At 38.8% G+C, this 21038-nt stretch overlaps 1 protein-coding gene across 4 annotated transcripts in view; it reads right to left on the bottom strand.

Annotated features, from left to right (window-relative positions):
* Positions 1-21038, bottom strand: part of TMEM116 (transmembrane protein 116) — a 134199-nt gene that overhangs the window by 37026 nt on the left and 76135 nt on the right. For all 4 annotated transcript variants that reach the window (XM_060118246.1, XM_060118248.1, XM_060118247.1 and 1 more), the window contains one exon: positions 1428-1532. In XM_060118246.1, coding sequence (XP_059974229.1) covers positions 1428-1532 — 105 coding nt within the window. The remainder of the gene's footprint in view (positions 1-1427; positions 1533-21038) is intronic.

Here is a 21038-nt window from a genome sequence, read left to right as displayed (position 1 = left end):
CAGCACTTCATTTTTATGATGAAAAGTTGAATCCCAAGACAGGGAGATGACATGTCCAAGGACATACAGGAGATAAATGACAGAACTAGGTTTATAAGATCTCCTGATTCACTTTCAAATGCTCTTTTCACAGTGCTATAATACCATTTATTCATTCAACAAACATTTGCTGAGTTTCCCCATATACATGACAGTATACAACTTTCATTTGTTCCAGAACTGATCTGTAGGCTCTGGAAGAAGTATGTTGGGAGGATTTCCAGATTCATTTACTCCATGGTGCTCTTGAACAAAAATTCCCCTTCAAAAATCCACAACAGAATGGATACTACAGAAATAAAAGGGCTGGAATATTTGTAAGATATGTATAGTAAGATTAAAATACATAAAGACATTTAAAGAAATGAAAATTGCTAACATCATAAAAATGTCTTGTTAAATCACTTAGTGATTTACTGAAAGAATCAGAAATAAGAAACTAAGTGTACTATACAATAGAATACTATTGAGCAATAAAAAGGAATGAATTACTTAGACACACTACAATGAATGAACTTCAAAAGCATTATGCTAAATAAAATAAACCAGACACAGAGACTACATTTTGTATGATATATGAAATGTCTATATGAAATGTCCAGAAAAGGAAAATTTATAGAGACAGAAAGTATATTAGTGGTTGCCTAGGGTAGGGTACGGAAAATGGATTAACAGTAAATGTGCATGAAGGATCTTATTGGGGCAAATAAAATATTCTGAAACTGATTTATGATGATAATTTTACAACCTGGTAAGTTTACTTTTAAAACCACTGAATTGTACACATGAAATAGGTGAACTATGTGACATGTAAGATATGTATACACAAAAAAGAATCCAGATGTACTGACTCACTGACTTTGCGTTCTCCTCTCTTTTTGTAATGCTAGACAGTGCCCAAAACTCTTTGTGAACCAAAGAAGGAAAGACAGTTGCTCCCTGGATCCATCTTGTTTTCTGATTACCACACATGAATTCCTCTGCCCTTCTGCATACCAATACCTGTTACCCACACATACCAAAGAAATACATCAGAGCAGAACAAACACCCTCCCTTTCCAATACCTGTAGCCCAAATCCCATGTTAGCTGGCTGAGCACTTTCCCTAACTGCTCTCCAAGATCTTTTTCTTTACTCTAAAAATAATGACAGATTGGCATAGAGCCAAGAAGGATTTCCCTTACTGAAAGGAACCAGGCAGGAATGGCAATACTATAAATAATATTTCCTATAATCAAATCCTGCTGGTGGTGGCAGTGACGGCAAGAGAGAAGAGGAAGTCATGTCAACAGACTGGAAACTCCACCAGTGCTGAGTGCTGTTTGTCAAGGATGTATAGGTTTGTCTTAGCATACTGTTCATAACTATTAGCTCTGAATAAAACTTACCAGTGGAACTGTGCTCTGTCCACTCTGGTGGGGTTTCGTCCTCAGCTCTTTGTACAGGTACCAGATGTAATTGACAGTGTAGAAAAATGAGGAAATGTAGAATATCTAGGTGAAAATCAAAACAGCCCATCATAACTGTCCCACTATGGCTTCCTTCAATTTTCTACATTACTTTCTGTTGTAAGAATCCTACCTACTGGTCTATTAGTAACTTACCATCTACTATCCATACCATGCAAAATGGGGCCAAGTCTGGGAAACCTACCCAGGCCTAAAATATGTCCCAGCTTCCTTATTTTATCCTTTTGAATGTTCAGAGGAACCACAGCATTATCCACCTCCTCTCACCCAACTGTTCTAATTTTATGAGGATATCATAGAATCTTCTTCTATTTTATTTTTTAATTGAAAAGGACATAAGAAGGGTACAAATGACCTTATTTACAAAACAGAAGTAGAGTCACAGATATAGAAAACAAACTTATGGTTACCAGGGGATAAGGGGTGGGGGGAGGGATAAACTGGGAGATTGGGATTGACATATACACACTACTATATATAAAGTAGATAACTAATAAGGACCTACTGAATAGCACAGGGAACTCTACTCAATACTCTGTAATGGCCTATATGGGACATATACACACTACTATATATAAAGTAGATAACTAATAAGGACCTACTGAATAGCACAGGGAACTCTACTCAATACTCTGTAATGGCCTATATGGGAAAATAATCTTAAAAAAGAGTGGCTATATGTATAACTGATTCACTTTGCTGCACACCTGAAACTAAAACATTGTAAATCAACTATACTCTAATAAAAATTTTCAAAAAAGAAAAGGTCATAAGAATTTCCATTTCTAATAATGATAGCCTAGGCTGTCTTAACCAAACTTTCCAATCAAAAGAACTAAATATGCTAAATAAAATGTTTTTTAAATCTTTAAAAGCATCAAAGAGCTGACAAGATCACAATGAACCAGCAGCACAAAATCCAAGAGAAGGAATTTCTGCTTCCACCTTTGATGAAATAACATGAATAGAATTTGTCTTTCAGCCTTAAAAACTAAAAATTGGACAAAATATATGAAAACACCCTGTTTTCAAACACTGGATAACATCATTACAGAACAGTAATCCCTGAAAGAAGAAAAACGAACAAATTGAGTTCATCAAGTTCCCCAGCTACCTGGCTAGGAAAAGTGAGTGCAGTGATGGGGAATCCAAACAGAGACAAGCTGTCCTGGTGAGTTGTGGAGACATTTCAGTGTCTGGGAGGCTAAGGCAGCTAAAATGTGTGAAGCAAATTATCAGAGAAGAGGCAGACACACAGAGACATAGTGCTCTGGAGATATGCAGAGGTACCTTCAAGTCTTTGATTAAGTATTGATCTACACACATGGGAGAGAAAACCATGAAGAGAAGAGAAAGAAGCACCAGAAAGGAGTAGGTGGAACAATCTCCAAAGGAATCCCTGAAGGAATAGCTTGTGTTCCCATCAGCCAGTGTGGAATGACTTCCTAATCCGTAGGCTGGAATGGCAGTACTGTAGAATAATAAGATAGAATCATAAGCAGAGTATTGTCTTACTATTGGGACCAAATTAGCTGTACATGAAATACTTCCCTAACTAAAGCTTAAAAAGCAAGCCTTCAAAAAATAGGATCAGGGCTTCCCTGGTGGCGCAGTGGTTGAGAGTCCGCCTGCCGATGCAGGGGACACGGGTTCGTGCCCCGGTTTGGGAAGATCCCACATGCCGCGGAGCGGCTGGGTCCGTGCGCCATGGCCGCTGAGCCTGCGCATCCGGAGCCTGTGCTCCGCAACGGGAGAGGCCACAGCAGTGAGAAGCCCGCGTACCACAAAAAAAAAAAAAAAAAAAAAAAAAAAAAAAAAAAAAAAAGGATCAAACACACTCAGAGTTAACTATATCTAAGACAAAATGTCCAAATTTAAAGGGGATTTATATATGTATATAAAATTTATGTATGCATATAAAACCTAATACCCAACAATGTTAAATCTAGAATGTCTGGTGTCTACTAAAATATTGTAAGTCATGTAGATAAGCAGGAAATTAGAGCCCATAACTAAGAGAAAAATTAATCAATAGAAATGGACCCAGATACAACATAGATTATAAAAATGAGAAGACAAAAATGTTAAAGGAACTATTGTAAATACACTCAATATGTCCAAGAAGGTAGAGGAAAGCATGAGCACAACATTGAGAAATGGAAGATATAAAAAAGATCCAAGTTGAAATTCTAGAGATGAAAAATATAATATATGGAATTTAAAATATGGAAAATTAAAAACTGCAAAAAATTAGTAAACTTGAAGACACAGAAATAGAAACTAAAATGAAACATCTAGAGAAAAAAGACTTCGAAAAAAATGAACATAACTTCAGTGAGCTGTGGAATACAAGTGGGCTAACACACCTGGGACTGGAATTCCAGAAGGAGTAGAGAGAAAGGGAGAAGCAAAGAAAATATGTTTGAGGAAATAATAACCAAGATATTTTCAAATATGATGAAAATATTAACCACCATGTCCAAGAAGCTTAACAAAACCAAACATAAGAAACATGAAGAAACCACACCAAGGCACAAGGTAATCATGAATATAGATGCAAAAATCCTCAACAAAATATTAGCAAACCAAATTCAACAACACATAAAAAGAATCATACACCATGATCAAGCTGGATTTATTCCAGGGCCACAAAGATGGTTCAGCATATGCAAATCAATCAATGTGATACACCACATCAACAAAAGGAAAGGCTAAAACCACATGATCATCTCAATAGATGCAGAAAAAAGCATTTGACAAAATTCAACATCAATTCATAATAAGAATTCTCACCAAAGTGGGTATGGGGGGAACATATCTCAACATAATAAAAGCTATTTACAACAAACCCATAACCAACATAATACTCAACGATGAAAAGCTGAAAGCCTTCTCACTAAATTCAGGAACAAGACAAGGATACCTACTCTCACCACTTCTATTCAGCACAATACTGGAAGTCCTAGCCACAGAAATCAGACAAGAAAAAGAGATAAAACGTATCCAAATTGGAGAGGAAGAGGTAAAACTGCCACTACCTGCAGATGTGCAGATGACATGATACTCTATAGAGAGAACCCTGAAGTCCCACACAAAAACTGTTAGAACTAATAAATGAATTCAGCAAGGTAGCAGGACACAAGATTAATATACAGAAATCTGTTGCATTTCTTTGCACTAACAATGAAATATCAGAAGGAGAAAGTGAAAAAACAATCCCATTCTAAATCGCATCCAAAAAAAAAATACCTAGGAGATGAAAGACCAAGGAGATGAAAGGTGTATACACTGAAAACTACAAAACATTGATAAAGGAAATAGACGATGATTCAAAGAAATGGAAAAATATCCCATGTGCTTGGACTGGAAGGCTTAATATTGTTAAAATGGCCATACTACCCAAAGCAATCTACAGATTTAATGCAATCCTTACTAAAATAACCATGACATTTTTCACAGAACTAGAACAAATAATCCTTAAATTTATATGGAACCACAAAAGACCCAGAATTGCCAAAGCAATTCTGAGGAAAAAGAACAAAGCTGGAGGCATAATGCTTCCAGATTTCAGACTATACTACAAAGCTACAATAATCAAAACAGTGTAGTACTGGCACAAAAACAGACATATAGTACAATGGAACAGAACAGAGAGCCCAGAAATAAACCCATGCACCTAGAGCAAAAAGACACATAACATACATAGGTCAACTAATCGATGACAAAAGAGGCAAGAATATACAATGGAGAAAAGACAGTCATTTAGCAAGTGGTGATGGGAAAGCTGGACAGCCGCATGTAAATCAATGAAGTTAGAACACTCACTCACACCATATACAAAAACAAACTCAAAATGGTTTAAAGCCTATGTATAAGACATGACACCATAAAAGTCCTAGAAGAGAACATAAACAAAACATTCTCTGACATAAATCGTAACAATGTTTTCTTAGGTCAGTCTCCCAAGGCAATAGAAATAAAAACAAAAATAAACAAATGGGTCCTAATCAAACTTAAAAGCTTTTGTACGGCAAAGGAAACCATCAACAAAATGAAAAGACAACCTATTATCAGAGAAATAGGTTTTCTATTTGCAAATGGAGAAAATATTTGCAAATGATGCAATGAACAAGGGGTTAATATCCAAAATATACAAACAATTCATATAAATCAATATCAAAAAAAAATCAAACAACCCAATCAAAAAATGGGTAGAAGACCTGAATAGACATTTCTTTAAAGAGTACATGCAGATGGCCAACAGGCACATGAAAACATGCTCAACATCACTAATTACTAGAGAAATGCAAATCAAAACCACAGTGAGGTATCACTTCACACCAATCATAATGATTATCATCAGAATGTCTACAAATGATAAATGCTGGACAGGGTGTGGAGAAAAGGGAACCAGCCTACAATGTTGATGGGAATATAAATTGGTACAGCCACTATGGAGAACAGTATGGAGGTTCCTTAAAAAACTAAAATTAGAGTTACCATATGATCCAGCAATCCTACTCCTGGGCATATATCCAGAGAAAACTCTAATTTGAAAAGATACATGCACCCCAATGTTCACAGTAGCACTATTTACAATAGCCAAGACATGGAAGCAACCTAAGTGTCCATCGACAGATGAATGGATAAAGAAGATGTGGTTATACACACACAATGCAATATTACTCAGCCATAAAAAAGAATGAAATAATGCCATTTGCAGCAACATAGATGGACCTGGAAATTATCATACTATGTGAAGTAAGTCAGGGAATTCCTTGGTGGTCCAGTGGTTAGGACTTGGTGCTTTCACTGTTGTGGCTTGGGTTCAAACCCTGGTTGGGGAACTAAGACCCTGCAAGCTGTGCTGCGTGGCCAAAAATAAATAAATAAATAAGTGAAGTAAGTTAGACAATGAAAGATGAAACATTTATATATGGAATCTAAAAAAAATGATACAAATGAACTTATTTACAAAACAGAAACAGACTCATAGACATAGAAAACAAACTTATGGTTACCAAAGGGGAAAGGAGGGGAGGGATGGATAAATTGGGAGTTTGGGATTGACATATACACACTACTGTATTTAAAACAGACAACCAACAAGGACCTACTGTATAGCACAGAGAACTCTGCTCAGTATTCTGTAATAACCTAAATGGGAAAAGAATCTGAAAATGAATAGATATATGTATATGTATAACTGAATCACTGCTGTACACCTGAAACTAACACGACACTAAATCACAATAGTCCAATATAAAATGAAAACTTTTAAATAAAAATAAATTTAAAAAATAAAAATTAAAAAAATTTTTTTAATTTAAAAAAATTTTAAAAAAGATGTGGTATATATACAATGTAGTATTACTCAGCCATAAAAAAGAATGAAATATTGCCATTTGCAGCAACACGGATGAACCTAGAGAATATTATACTTAGTGAAGTAAGTCAGAGAAAGACAAATATATATGATATCACTTATATGTGCAATCTAAAAATAATACAAATGAATCTGTAAACAAAACATAAACAGACTCACAGATATATGAAACAAACTTATGGTTACCGAAGAGAAGAGGGAATGGGGAGGGACAAATTAGGAGTACGAGGTTAACAAATACAAACTACTATACATAAAATAGATGAGCAACAAGGATTTCCCATATAGTACAGGGAATTATAGTCAATACCTTGTAATAATCTATAATGGAAAATCTGAAAAAACATATATATAGAACTGAATCACATTGCTGTACACCTAAAACTAACACAATATTGTAACTCAACTACACTTCAATTTAGGAACTTCCCTGGCAGTCTACTGGTTAAGACTCTGCACTCCCAGTGCAGGAGGCACAGGTTCGCTCCCTGGTCAGGGAACTAGGATCCCACATGCCTCATGGCACAGCCAAATAAATTCATGAATTAAATAAAACTATACTTAAAATTTAAAAAGGGGACATCATAATCAAATCACTGAAAGTCAGGAGAAAACAGAAAATACCAAAAGCATCTAGAGCAAAAAGACACATTACATACATAAGAACAAAGATGAGAATGATAGCACACACAATGCAGAAACAATCAGAAACAATGCAATCTAGAAAACATTAGGAGCAACATCTTTAAAATACTGAAAGAGAAAAAAAAATCTGTCAACCTAGAATTTTACACACAGTGAAAATACCTTCCAAAAAAAGGACTTTTTCAGACAAACAAAAGCTGAGAGATTACACTGAAGTACACCATTACTATAAGAAATGTTAAAAGAAGTACTTCAGGGAAAAAATGTAAATGTAACAACAGATAGAAATTTGGATCTACACAAAGGAATTAAGAGCATCAAAAATGTGAATCATTTGGTGCTTCCTCAAATAATTAAACATAAAATTACCGTATGATTCAACAATTCCACTCTTAGGTATATACCCAAAATAATTGGAAATAAGTACTCAATCACACGTACATGCATGTATATAAAGGTGAAAAGATAGAAGCAGTGCAAATGTCCATAATCAGAAGAACAAATAAGCAAATTATGATGTATACACACAGTGGAATATTATTCAGCCATAAAAAGGAATGAAGTACTGATACATGCTACAATGTACACGATCCTTCAAGACATTATGCTAGGGCTTCCCTGGTGGTGCAGTGGTTAAGAAGCTGCCTGCCAATGCAGGGGACATGGGTTCAAGCCCTGGTCCAGGAAGACCCCATATGCTGTGAAGCAACTAAGCAACAACTACTGAGACTGCGCCACAACTACTGAGCCTGCACTCTAGAGCCCATGAGCCACAACTACTGAAGCCCATGCAGCACAACTGCTGAAGCTCGTGTGCCTAGAGCCTGTGCTCCACAAGAGAAGCCACCACAATAAGAAGCCCATGCACTGCAATGAAGATTAGCCCCCACTTGCTGCAACTAAAGAAAGCCCACACGCAGCAACGAAGACACAACGTAGCCAAAAATAAATAAATAAATAAATAAATAAATTTATTTAAAGAAAATCTTCCCTGTGTTTAAAAAAAAAAAAAGACATTATGCTAAGTGAACAAAGCCAGACACACGTTTTGAATGACTTTATTACTACATCAAATAATACAGAATAGATATAGCCATAGATACTAAACTCAGATTGGTGGTTCCCAAGTGTTGGGGGTAAGAAAGATGGGGAGAAACTGTTTAATGAGTAAGCTGTTTTACTGTGGAAGGACAGAAATGTTTTGGAACTAGATAGAGATGGTGGTTGCACAACACTGTGAATGTACTAAATACCACTAAACTGTTATTCACTTTAAAATGGTTAATTTCATGTTATGTGAACTTCACCTCAATAAATTATTTTTTAAAACCTTTGTGCATAAAAGGACATTATTAAGAAAGTGAAAAGACAACCTAAAGAATGGGAGAAAATATTTGCAAATGATATATCTGATATGGATCTATTATTCAGAATATATTTTAAAAACTCTTACAACTCAACAACCAAAAGACAAAGCTGGGCTTCCCTGGTGGCGCAGTGGTTGAGAGTCCGCCTGCCGATCCAGGGGACACAGGTTCGTGCCCCAGTCTGGGAAGATCCCACATGCCGCGGAGCGGCTGCGCCTGTGAGCCATAGCCGCTGGGCCTGAGCATCCGGAGCCTGTGTTCCGCAACGGGAGAGGCCACAACACTGAGAGGCCCACATACCGCAAAAAAAAAAAAAAAAAAAAAAGACAAAGCTGTGGTGTCACTCTACACAGCTCACCTCCCAATACACACCGAGAGTCCACACAGGCCTCCACCAGCTCTATGGAGCAAAGAGGGCCGAGAGCAGTGGAGGTTGGGAAAGTGATTGGCTGTGAGGGACAAAGGACACCTGCATCAGAGGCTGCATCTGAGTGGAGTCGCAGGCATTTACACAGGCAGCACATCAGACCTCTATCTCACATGGGCCCCCCTTGCTTTGGCACTCCCCTCCTCAGGGGCAAGAGTCCTGGTGTGGGGAGAGAGAAAAACACACTTAAAGGGAACAGAGCCAGCCTGAGTCCAACCCTCAGGGGTTCTGCTCCAGTAACTTGGGATCAGACCCTGCCCCACGTAGGGTCATGATGGCCACCGAGCAGAGGGAAAGTCCTGCCTCACACAGTGCCAGTTCGAGCCCCTCCATCTCCAGCCCCACCCCCTACTGGGGTGATAGCTGCCAGCACACCCTGAGGAAACATGTGACTTGCATACAAGTCAAATCCAGCTCTCCCACCAAAGGCACTGGACACACACAGTCCGTATAGGGACACTCCCTCATAAGAACACCCCTTCAAAACTGCAATAGGTAACTATTTCACCTAAATTCATAGAGGCAGAGAAAGTTACACAAATGAAAAAGCAGAAGAACTACTCTCAATTGAAAGAGAAAATCCCTGAAATAATGAAACAGAAAGAAACAATTTACCAGATAAAGAATTCAAAACATTGGTAATGAAATTACCAATGTTAACTGAATTAGGGAAAATAATTGATGCAAACAGCGAACATTTTAACAAGCAACTAGAAAATATAAAAAAAGACCCAATCAGAAATGAATAATTCAATAGCTGAAATAAAAAACAACACACTAGAAGGGATGAATAGCAGACTAAGTGATACAGAAGAAGGCATAAGTGATCTGGATGACAGAATAATGGAAATCATCCAATCATAACAGCAGAAAGAAAAACAACTTTTTAAAAAATTAAAGCAATTCAAGAGATCTCTGGGATAACATTAAGCATACCAACATTCACATTATAAGGGATCCCAGAAGGAGAAGAGAGAGTGAAGGGGATCTAAAATGTAATTAAGGAAATTATGGCTAAAAATTTCCCAAACCTGAAGAAGGAAACAGATATCCAGGTACAGGAAGCACAGAGGGTCCCAAACAAGATCAACTCAAACAGATCCAGAACAAGACATATCATAATTAAAATGGCAAAAGTTAAAGAGAATACTAAAGGCAACAAGAGAAAAACAAAAAGTCATATACAAGCGAATCCCCATAAGGCTAAGAGCTGATTTCTCTGCAGCAACTTTACAGGCCAGAAGGGAGTGGCATGATTATTCAAAGTGCTGAAAGGGAAAAGCCTGCAACTGAGGATACTCTACCCAGCAAGACTATCATTTAGAATAGAAGGAGAGACAAAGAATCTCTCAGATAAGCTAAAACTAAAACAGTTCATCAATACTAAACCTACCCTAAAAGAAATGTTGAAGGGTCTTCTCTAAGTGGAAAAGAAATAAGAATCTACAGGAAAGGGGAAATCCCACTAGGAAAGGCAAATATATGTATGGTAAGGACTGGGGATCAACCATTAAATAAGCCAGTAGGTAGAATAAAAGATAAAAAATGGTAAAAGTGACTATGACTACAATAAATAGATAAGGGATAAGCATGAAGATGTAAAATATGACATCAAAAACACAAAATGTGGGGGACGGGAGTAAAAAATGTAAATCTTTTAGAATGTGTTTGAACTTAAAAATGACCAGTTTAAAACAAGTTGATATAATTATAGGTCAACATATATGAGTCCCATGGTAACCTACAATAGATACACAAAAACTAAGAAGAAAAAAAACAGAAGTATACTTCTAAAGAAAATCATCAAACATAGGGGAAGAAACTAAAAGAAGAAATGAACAGAGAAGAACTATAAAAACAATGAGAAAACAAGCAATAAAATAGCAATAAGTACATATCTATTAAAAATTACTTTAAATGTCAAGAGACTAAATACTCCAATCAAAAGACATAGTGTGGGGCTTCCCTGGTGGCGCAGTGGTTGGGAGTCCACCTGTCAATGCAGGGGACACGGGTTCATGCCCCGGTCCAGGAAGATCCCACATGCCGCAGAGCAGCTGGGCCCGTGAGCCATGGCCGCTCAGCCTGCACATCCGGAGCCTGTGCTCCACAACAGGAGAGGCCACAACAGTGAGAGGCCCGCGTTCCACCAAAAAAAAAAAAAAAAAAAAGACGTAGTGTGGCTGACTGGATGAAAAAACAAGACCCTTCAATATGCTGCCTACAAGAGACTTCACTTCAGGGCTAAAGACACATACAGACTGAAAGTGACAAAATGGGAAAAGATATTTCAAGCAAATGGAAATGACAAGAAAGCAGGGGTAGCAATATTCATATCAGACTAAATAGACTTTAAAACATAGGCTATAATAAAAGACAAAGAAGGGAATTATATAATAATAAAGGGATCAACACAGAGGAGGCTACTACACTCATTAACATATATGCACCCAATACAGAAGTGTCTAAATATATAAAGCAAATACTAACAGACATAAAGGGAGAAATTGACAATAATAAGTAGGGGACTTTAACACCCCATTTACATCAATGGACAGATCATCTAGATGGAAAATCAATAAGGCAACAATAGACTAGTTGGACTTAGATATCAACAGGCCGTTACACCCAAAAACAGCAGAATAGACATTCTTTTCAAGGGCACATGGAATGTTCTACAGGATAGATCACATGCTACACCACAAAACAAGACTCAACAAATTTAAGAGGATAAAAATAATATCAAGCATTTTTTCTGACCACAGAAGTATGCTAAATACATTAAAGGGATCATACACCATGATCAAGTGGGGTTTATCCCAGGATGCAAAGATGGTTCAATATCGGCAAATCAATCAGTGTGATACATCACATTAACAAATTGAAGAACAAAAATCATGTGACAGGGGCTTCCCTGGTGGCACAGTGGTTAAGAATCTGCCTGCCAATGCAGGGGACATGGGTTCGAGCCTTGGTCCTGGAAGATCCCACATACCACGGAGCAACTAAGCCTGTGGCCACAATTCCTGAGCCTGTGCGCCACAACTACTGAGCCTGCATGCCACAACTACTGAAGCCTGCATGCCTACAGCCCGTGCTCTGCAACAAGAGAAGCCACTGCAATGAGAAGCCCACACACCACAATGAAGAGTAGCCCCCGACTGCCGTAACTAGAGAAAGCCCACACACAGCAGTGAAGACCCAATGCAGCCAAAAACAAATAATAAATTTATAGAAGAAAAAAGATCATGTGACAATCTCAACAAATGCAGAAAAAGCTTCTGACAAAATTCAACATTCATTTATGATAAAAACTCTTAACAAAGTGAGTATAGAAGGAACATATCTCAACATTATAAATACTATTTATGACAAGCCAACAGCAGCATCATACTCAACAGTGAAAAGCTGAACGCATTTCCTCTAAGATCAACAACAAGACAAGAATGCCCACTCTTGTCACTTCTATTCAACATAGTATTGGAAGTCCTAGCTACAGCAATCAGACACGAAAAAGAAATAAAAGATAAAAGGAATCCAAATTGGAAAGGAAGAAGTAAAACTGTCACTGTTTGCAGATGACATGACATTATGCATAGAAATCCTATAGACACCACCAAAAGACTACTAGAACTCATAAATCAACTCCATAAATTTTCAGGATACATAATTAATATGCAGAAATCTGTTGCATTTCTATACACTAACAATGAACTACTATAAAGAGAAATTACGAAAACAATCCCACATACAACAGCACCAAAAAGAATAAAATACCTGGTAATAAATCTAACCATAGAGGTAAAAGACCAGTACTTGGAAAACTCTAAGACATTGATGAAAGAAACTAAAGATGACACAAACAGATGGAAAAATATCCCATGTTCATGGATTGGAAGAATTAATACTGTTAAAAAGAACATAGTGGGCTTCCCTGGTGGCGCAGTGGTTGAGAGTCCGCCTGCCGATGCAGGGGACACGGGTTCGTGCCCCGGTCCGGGAGGATCCCACATGCCACGGAGCGGCTGGGCCCGTGAGCCATGGCCACTGGGCCTGCATGTCCGGAGCCTGTGCTCCGCAACGGGAGAGGCCACAACAGTGAGAGGCCCGCGTACCACAAAAAAAAAAAAAAAAAAAAGAACATAGTACCCAAGGCACTCTACAGATTCAATGCAATCCCTATCAAAATACCAATGGTATTTTTCACAGAACTAGAATAAATAATTTAAAACTTTGTATGGAAACACAAAAGACCTTTAATAGACAGAACAATCTTGAGAAAGAAGAACAAAGCAGGAGGAATCATGATCCCTGACTTCATACTACACTACAAAGCTACAGTCACCAAAACAGTATACTACTGGCATAAAAATAGATACACAGATCAATGGAACAGGACAGAAAGCCCAGAAATAAACCCATGCACTTATTGTCAATTAATCTACAACAAAGAAGGCAAGAATATAAAATGGAGAAAAGACAGTGTCTTCAATAAGTGGTGCTGGCGGGGCTTCCCTGGTGGCGCAGTGGTTGAGCGTCCGCCTGCCGATGCAGGGGACGCGGGTTCGTGTCCCGGTCCGGGAGGATCCCACGTGCCGCGGAGCGGCTGGGCCCGTGAGCCGCGGCCGCTGGGCCTGCGCGTCCGGAGCCCGTGCTCCGCAACGGGAGAGGCCACAGCGGTGAGAGGCCCGTGTACCGGAAAAAAAAAAAAAAAAAAAAAAAAGTGGTGCTGGGAAAACCAGACAGCTACATGTAAATCAAATTAGAACATTCCCTAACACCATATACAAGAATAAATTCAAAATGCATTAAAGACCTAAATGTAAGACCGGATAATATAAAACTAGAGGAAAACATAGGCAGAACACGCCTGGACATAAACACAGCAATATTTTTTTGGATCCTTTTCCTAAATAAAGGAAATAAAAGCAAAATAAACAAATGGAACCTAATTAAGCTTAAAAGCTTTTGCACAGCAAAGGAAACCATCACCAAAACAAAAAGACAACCTACAGAATGGGAGAAAACATTTGCGAATATGACTGATAAGGGACTAATATCCAACATACATAAACAGCTCACACAATTCAACATCAAAAAAACAAATAACCTGGTTAAAAATGGGAAGAAGAACTGAATAGACATTTTTCCAAAGAGGAAATGCAGATGGCCAACAGAAACATGAAAAGGTGTTCAACACTGCTAATCATCAGGGAAATGCAAATCAAAACCACCATTAGAGAGAAGCTTCAAGATGGCAGAAGAGTAAGAGGCGGAGATCACCTTTCTCCCCACAAATACATCAGAAATACATCTACATGTGGAACAATTCTTACAGAACACCTACTGAACGCTGGCAGAAGACCTCAGACCTCCCAAAAGGCAAGAAACTCCCTACCAGGGTAGGGCAAAAGAAAAAAGGAAAAACAGAGACAAAAGAATAGGGACAGGACCTAAACCAGTGGGAGGCAGCTGTGAAGGAGGAAAGGTTTCCACACACTAGGAAGCCCCTTCGCAGGCGGAGACTGCAGGTGGCGGAGCGGGGAAGCTTTGGAGCCACGGAGGAGAGTGCAGCAACAGGGGTGTAGAGGGCAAAGCGGAGAGATTCCCACACAGAGGATCGGTGCTGACCAGCACTCACCAGCCTGAAAGGCTTGTCTGCTCACCCGCCGGAAGGGATGGGGGCTGGGAGCTGAGGCTCGGGCTTCAGTCAGATCCCAGGGAGAGGACTGGGGTTGGCTGCGTGAACACAGCCTGAAGGGGGCTAGTGTACCACAGCTAGCCGGGAGGGAGTCAGGGAAAAAGTCTGGAGCTGCTGAAGAGACAAGAGACTTTTTCTTGCCTCTTTGTTTCCTGGTGCGCGAGGAGAGGTGCTCTGGCACCGCTTAAAGGAGCTCCAGAGACGGGCGCGAGTCGCGGCTATCAGCGCGGACCTCAGAGACAGGCATGGGACGCTAAGGCTGCTGCTGCAGTCACCAAGAAGCCTGTGTACAAGCACAGGTCACTCTCCACACCTCCCCTCCCGGGAGCCTGTGCAGCCCGGCACTGCCAGGGTCCCATGATCCAGGGACAACTTTCCCGGGAGAACACACGGCACGCTTCAGGCTGCTGCAACGTCATGTTGGCCTCTGCTGCCGCAGGCTCACCCCACATCCGTGCCCCTCTCTCCCCCCGGCCTGAGTGAGCCAGAGACCCTGAATCAGCTGCTCCTTTAACCTCATCCTGTCTGAGCGAAGAACAGACACCCTCAGGCGACCTACACGCCGAGGTGGGTCCAAGTCCAAAGCTGAACCCCAGGAGCTGAGCAAACAAAGAAGAGAAAGGGAAACTTCTCCCAGCAGCCTCAGGAGCAGTGGATCAAATATCCACAATCAACTTGATGTACCCTGCATCTGTGGAATACCTGAATAGACAATAAATCATCCCAAAGTGAGGAGGTGGACTTTGGGAGCAATGATAAATATATATTTTTCCCTTTTTCTCTTTTTGTGAGTGTGTATGTATATGCTTCTGTGTGTGATTCTGTCTGTACAGCTTTGCTTTTACCATTTGTCCTAGGGTTGTCTCTCCATTTTTTTTGTTGTTTTTTTTAAAACTTTTTTCTTAATAATTAGTTTTTTAATAACTTTATTTTATTTTATCTTCTTTCTCTCTCTCTTTCTTTTTTTTCTCTCTTTTATTCTGAGCTGTGTGGAGGACAGGCTCTTGGTGCTCCAGCCAGGCATCAGGGCTGTGCCACTGAAGTGGGAGAGCCAAGTTCAGAACACTGGTCCACAAGAGACCTCCCAGCTCCACATAATATCAAGCAGCGAAAATCTCCCAGAGATCTCCATCTCAACACCAGCACCCAGCTTCAGTCAACGACCAGCAAACTACAGTGCTGGTCACCCTATGCCAAGCAACTAGCAAGGCAGGAACACAACCCCACCCATTAACAGACAGGCTGCCTAAAAACAAAATAAGGACACAGGCACCCCAAAACACACCACCAGACGTGGACCTGTCCACCAGAAAGACAAGATCGAGCCTCAACCACCAGAACACAGGCTCTAGTCCCCCCCACCAGGAAGCCTACACAACCTACTGAAACAACCTTAGCCACTGGGGACAGACACCAAAAACAACAGGAACTACGAATCTGCAGCCTGCAAAAAGGAGACCCCAAACACAGTAACATAAGCAAAATGAGAAGACAGAAAAACACACAGCAGGTGAAGGAGCAAGATAAAAACCCACCAGACCTAACAAATGAAGAGGTAATAGGCAGTCTACCTGAAAAAGAATTCAGAATAATGATAGTAAAGATGATCCAAGATTCTATTTCCAAGATCCAAAATCTTGGAAATAGAATAGACAAAATGCAAGAAACAGTTAACAAGGACCTAGAAGAACTAAAGATTAATCAAGCATCGATTAAAAACACAATAAATGAAATGAAAAATACTCTAGATGGGATCAATAGCAGAATAACTGAGGCAGAAGAACGGATAAGTGAGGTGGAAGATAAAATAGTGGAAATAACTGATGCAGAGCAAAATAAAGAAAAAAGAATGAAAAGAACAGAGGACAGTCTCAGAGACCTCTGGGACAACATTAAACGCACCAACATTCGAATTATAGGGGTTCCAGAAGAAGAAGAGAAAAAGAAAAGGACTGAGAAAATATTTGAAGAGATTATAGTTGAAAACTTCCCTAATATGGGAAAGGAAATAGTTAATCAAGTCCAGGAGGCACAGAGAGTCCCATACAGAATAAATCCAAGGAGAAATATGCCAAGACACATATTAATCAAACTGTCAAAAATTAAACACAAAGAAATCATATTAAAAGCAGCAAGGGAAAAAAACACATAACACACAAGGGAATCCCCATCAGGTTAACAGCTGATCTCTCAGCAGAAACTCTACAAGCCAGAAGGGAGTGGCAGGACATAATTAAAGTGATGAAGGAGAGAAACCTGCAACCAAGATTACTCTACCCAGCAAGGATCTCATTCAGATTTGATGGAGAAATTAAAACCTTTACAGACAAGCAAAAGCTGAGAGAGTTCAGCACCACCAAACCAGCTTTACAACAAATGCTAAAGGAACTTCTCTAGGCAAGAAACACAACAGAAGGAATATACCTACAATAACGAACCCAAAGCAATTAAGGAAATGGGAATAGGAACATACATATCAATAATTACCTTAAATGTAAATGGACTAAATGCTCCCACCAAAAGACACAGATTGGATGAATGGATACAAAAACAAGACCCATATATATGCTGTCTACAAGAGACCCACTTCAGACCTAGAGACACATACAGATTGAAAGTAAGGGGATGGAAAAAGATATTCCACGCAAATGGAAATCAAAAGAAAGCTGGAGTAGCAATTCTTATATCAGACAAAATAGACTTTAAAATAAAGACTATTAGAAGAGACAAAGAAGGACACTACATAATGATAAAGGGATCGATCCAAGAAGAAGATATAACAATTGTAAATATTTATGCACCCAACATAGGAGCACCTCAATACATAAGGCAAATACTAACAGCCATAAAAGGGGAAATCGACAGTAACACAATCATAGTAGGGGACTTTAACACCCCACTTTCACCAATGGACAGATCATCCAAAATGAAAATAAATAAGGAAACACAAGCTTTAAATGATACATTAAACAAGATGGACTTAATTGATATTTATAGGACATTCCATCCAAAAACAACAGAATACACATTTTTCTCAAGTGCTCATGGAACATTCTCCAGGATAGATCATATCTTGGGTCACAAGTCAAGCCTTGGTAAATTTAAGAAAATTGAAATTGTATCAAGTATCTTTTCTGACCACAATGCTATGAGACTAGACATCAATTACAGGAAAAGATCTGTAAAAAATACAAACACATGGAGGCTAAACAATACACTACTCAATAACGAAGTGATCACTGAAGAAATCAAAGAGGAAATTAAAAAATACCTAGAAACAAATGACAATGGAGACACGACGACCCAAAACCTATGGGACGCAGCAAAAGCAGTTCTAAGGGGGAAGTTTATAGCAATACAATCCCACCTTAAGAAACAGGAAACATCTCGAGCAAACAACCTGACCCTGCACCTAAAGCAATTAGAGAAAGAAGAACAAAAAACCCCCAAAGCTAGCAGAAGGAAAGAAATCATAAAGATCAGATCAGAAATAAATGAAAAAGAAATGAAGGAAACGATAGCAAAGATCAATAAAACGAAAAGCTGGTTCTTTGAGAAGATAAACAAAATTGACAAACCATTAGCCAGACTCATCAAGAAAAAAAGGGAGAAGACTCAAATCAATAGACTTAGAAATGAAAGAGGAGAAGTAACAACTGACACTGCAGAAATACAAAAGATCATGAGAGATTACTACAAGCAACTCTATGCCAATAAAATGGACAACCTGGAAGAAATGGACAAATTCTTAGAAATGCACAACCTGCCAAGACTGAATCAGGAAGAAATAGAAAATATGAATAGATCAATCACAAGCACTGAAATTGAAACTGTGATGAAAAATCTTCCAAAAAACAAAAGCCCAGGACCAGATGGCTTCACAGGCGAATTCTATCAAACATTTAGAGAAGAGCTAACACCCATCCTTCTCAAACTCTTCCAAACAATTTCAGAGGAAGGAACACTCCCAAACTCATTCTATGAGGCCACCATCACCTTGATACCAAAACCAGGCAAGGATGTCACAAAGAAAGAAAACTACAGGTATCACTGATGAACATAGATGCAAAAATCCTCAACAAAATACTAGCAAACAGAATCCAACAGCACATTAAAAGGATCATACACCATGATCAAGTGGGGTTTATTCCAGGAAAGCAAGGATTCTTCAATATATGCAAATCAATCAATGTGATACACCATATTAACAAGTTGAAGGAGAAAAACCATATGATCATCTCAATAGATGCAGAGAAAGCTTTTGACAAAATTCAACACCCATTTATGATAAAAACCCTGCAGAAAGTAGGCACAGAGGGAACTTTCCTCAACATAATAAAGGCCATATATGACAAACCCACAGCCAACATTGTCCTCAATGGTGAAAAACTGAAACCATTTCCACTAAGATCAGGAACAAGACAAGGCTGCCCACTCTCACCACTCTTATTCAACTTAGTTTTGGAAGTTTTAGCCACAGCAATCAGAGAAGAAAAGGAAATAAAAGGAATCCAAATTGGAAAAGAAGAAGTAAAGCTGTCACTCTTTGCAGATGACATGATACTATACATAGAGAATTCTAAAGATGCTACCAGAAAACTACTAGAGCTAATCAATGAATTTGGTAAAGTAGCAGGATACAAAATTAATGCACAGAAATCTCTGGCATTCCTGTACACTAATGACGAAAAATCTGAAAATGAAATCAAGAAAACACTCCCATTTACCATTGCAACAAAAAGAATAAAATATCTAGGAATAAACCTACCTAAGGAGACAAAAGACCTGTATGCAGAAAATTATAAGACACTGATGAAAGAAATTAAAGATGATACAAATAGATGGAGAGATATACCATGCTCCTGGATTGGAAGAATCAATATTGTGAAAATGACTCTACTACCCAAAGCAATCTACAGATTCAATGCAATCCCTATCAAACTACCACTGGCATTTTTCACAGAACTAGAACAAAAAATTTCAAAATTTGTTTGGAAAAACAAAAGACTCCGAATAGCCAAAGCAATCTTGAGAACGAAAAACGGAGCTGGAGGAATCAGGCTCCCTGACTTCAGACTATACTATAAAGCTACAGTAATCAAGACAGTGTGGTACTGGCACAAAAACAGAAAGATAGATCAATGCAACAGGATAGAAAGCCCAGAGATAAACCCACGCACATATGGTCAACTTATCTTTGATAAAGGAGGCAGGAATGTACAGTGGAGAAAGGACAGCCTCTTAAATAAGTGGTGCTGGGAAAACTGGACAGGGACATGTAAAAGTATGAGATTAGATCATTCCCTAACACCATACACAAAAATAAACTCAAAATGGATTAAAGACCTAAATGTAAGGCCAGAAACTATCAAACTCTTAGAGGAAAACATAGGCAGAACACTCTATGACATAAATCACAGCAAGATCCTTTTGGACCCACCTCCTAGAGAAATGGAAATAAAAACAAAGATAAACAAATGGGACCTAATGAAACTTCAAAGCTTTTGCACAGCAAAGGAAACCATAAAGAAGATCAAAAGACAACCCTCAGAATGGGAGAAAATATTTGCAAATGAAGCAACCGACAAAGGATTAATCTCCAAAATTTATAAACAGCACATGCAGCTCAATATCAAAAATACAAACAACCCAATCCAAAAATGGGCAGAAGACTTAAATAGGCATTTCTCCAAAGAAGATATACAGACTGCCAACAAACACATGAAAGAATGCTCAACATCATTAATCATTAGAGAAATGCAAATCAAAACTACAATGAGATATCATCTCACACCAGCCAGAATGGCCATCATCAAGAAATCTAGAAACAATAAATGCTGGAGAGGGTGTGGAGAAAAGGGAACACTCTTGCACTGCTGGTGGGAATGTGAATTGGTACAGCCACTATGGAGAACAGTATGGAGGTTCCTTAAAAAACTAAAAATAGAACTACCATATGATCCAGCAATCCCACTACTAGGCATATACCCTGAGAAAACCATAA

The sequence above is a fragment of the Mesoplodon densirostris genome, chromosome 15 (assembly GCF_025265405.1).
Source record: "Mesoplodon densirostris isolate mMesDen1 chromosome 15, mMesDen1 primary haplotype, whole genome shotgun sequence".
Classification (NCBI taxonomy): Eukaryota; Metazoa; Chordata; class Mammalia; order Artiodactyla; family Ziphiidae; genus Mesoplodon; species Mesoplodon densirostris.
The sequence above is the reverse complement of the archived record's forward strand: the minus strand, read 5'-3'. Positions and strand labels throughout refer to the sequence as shown.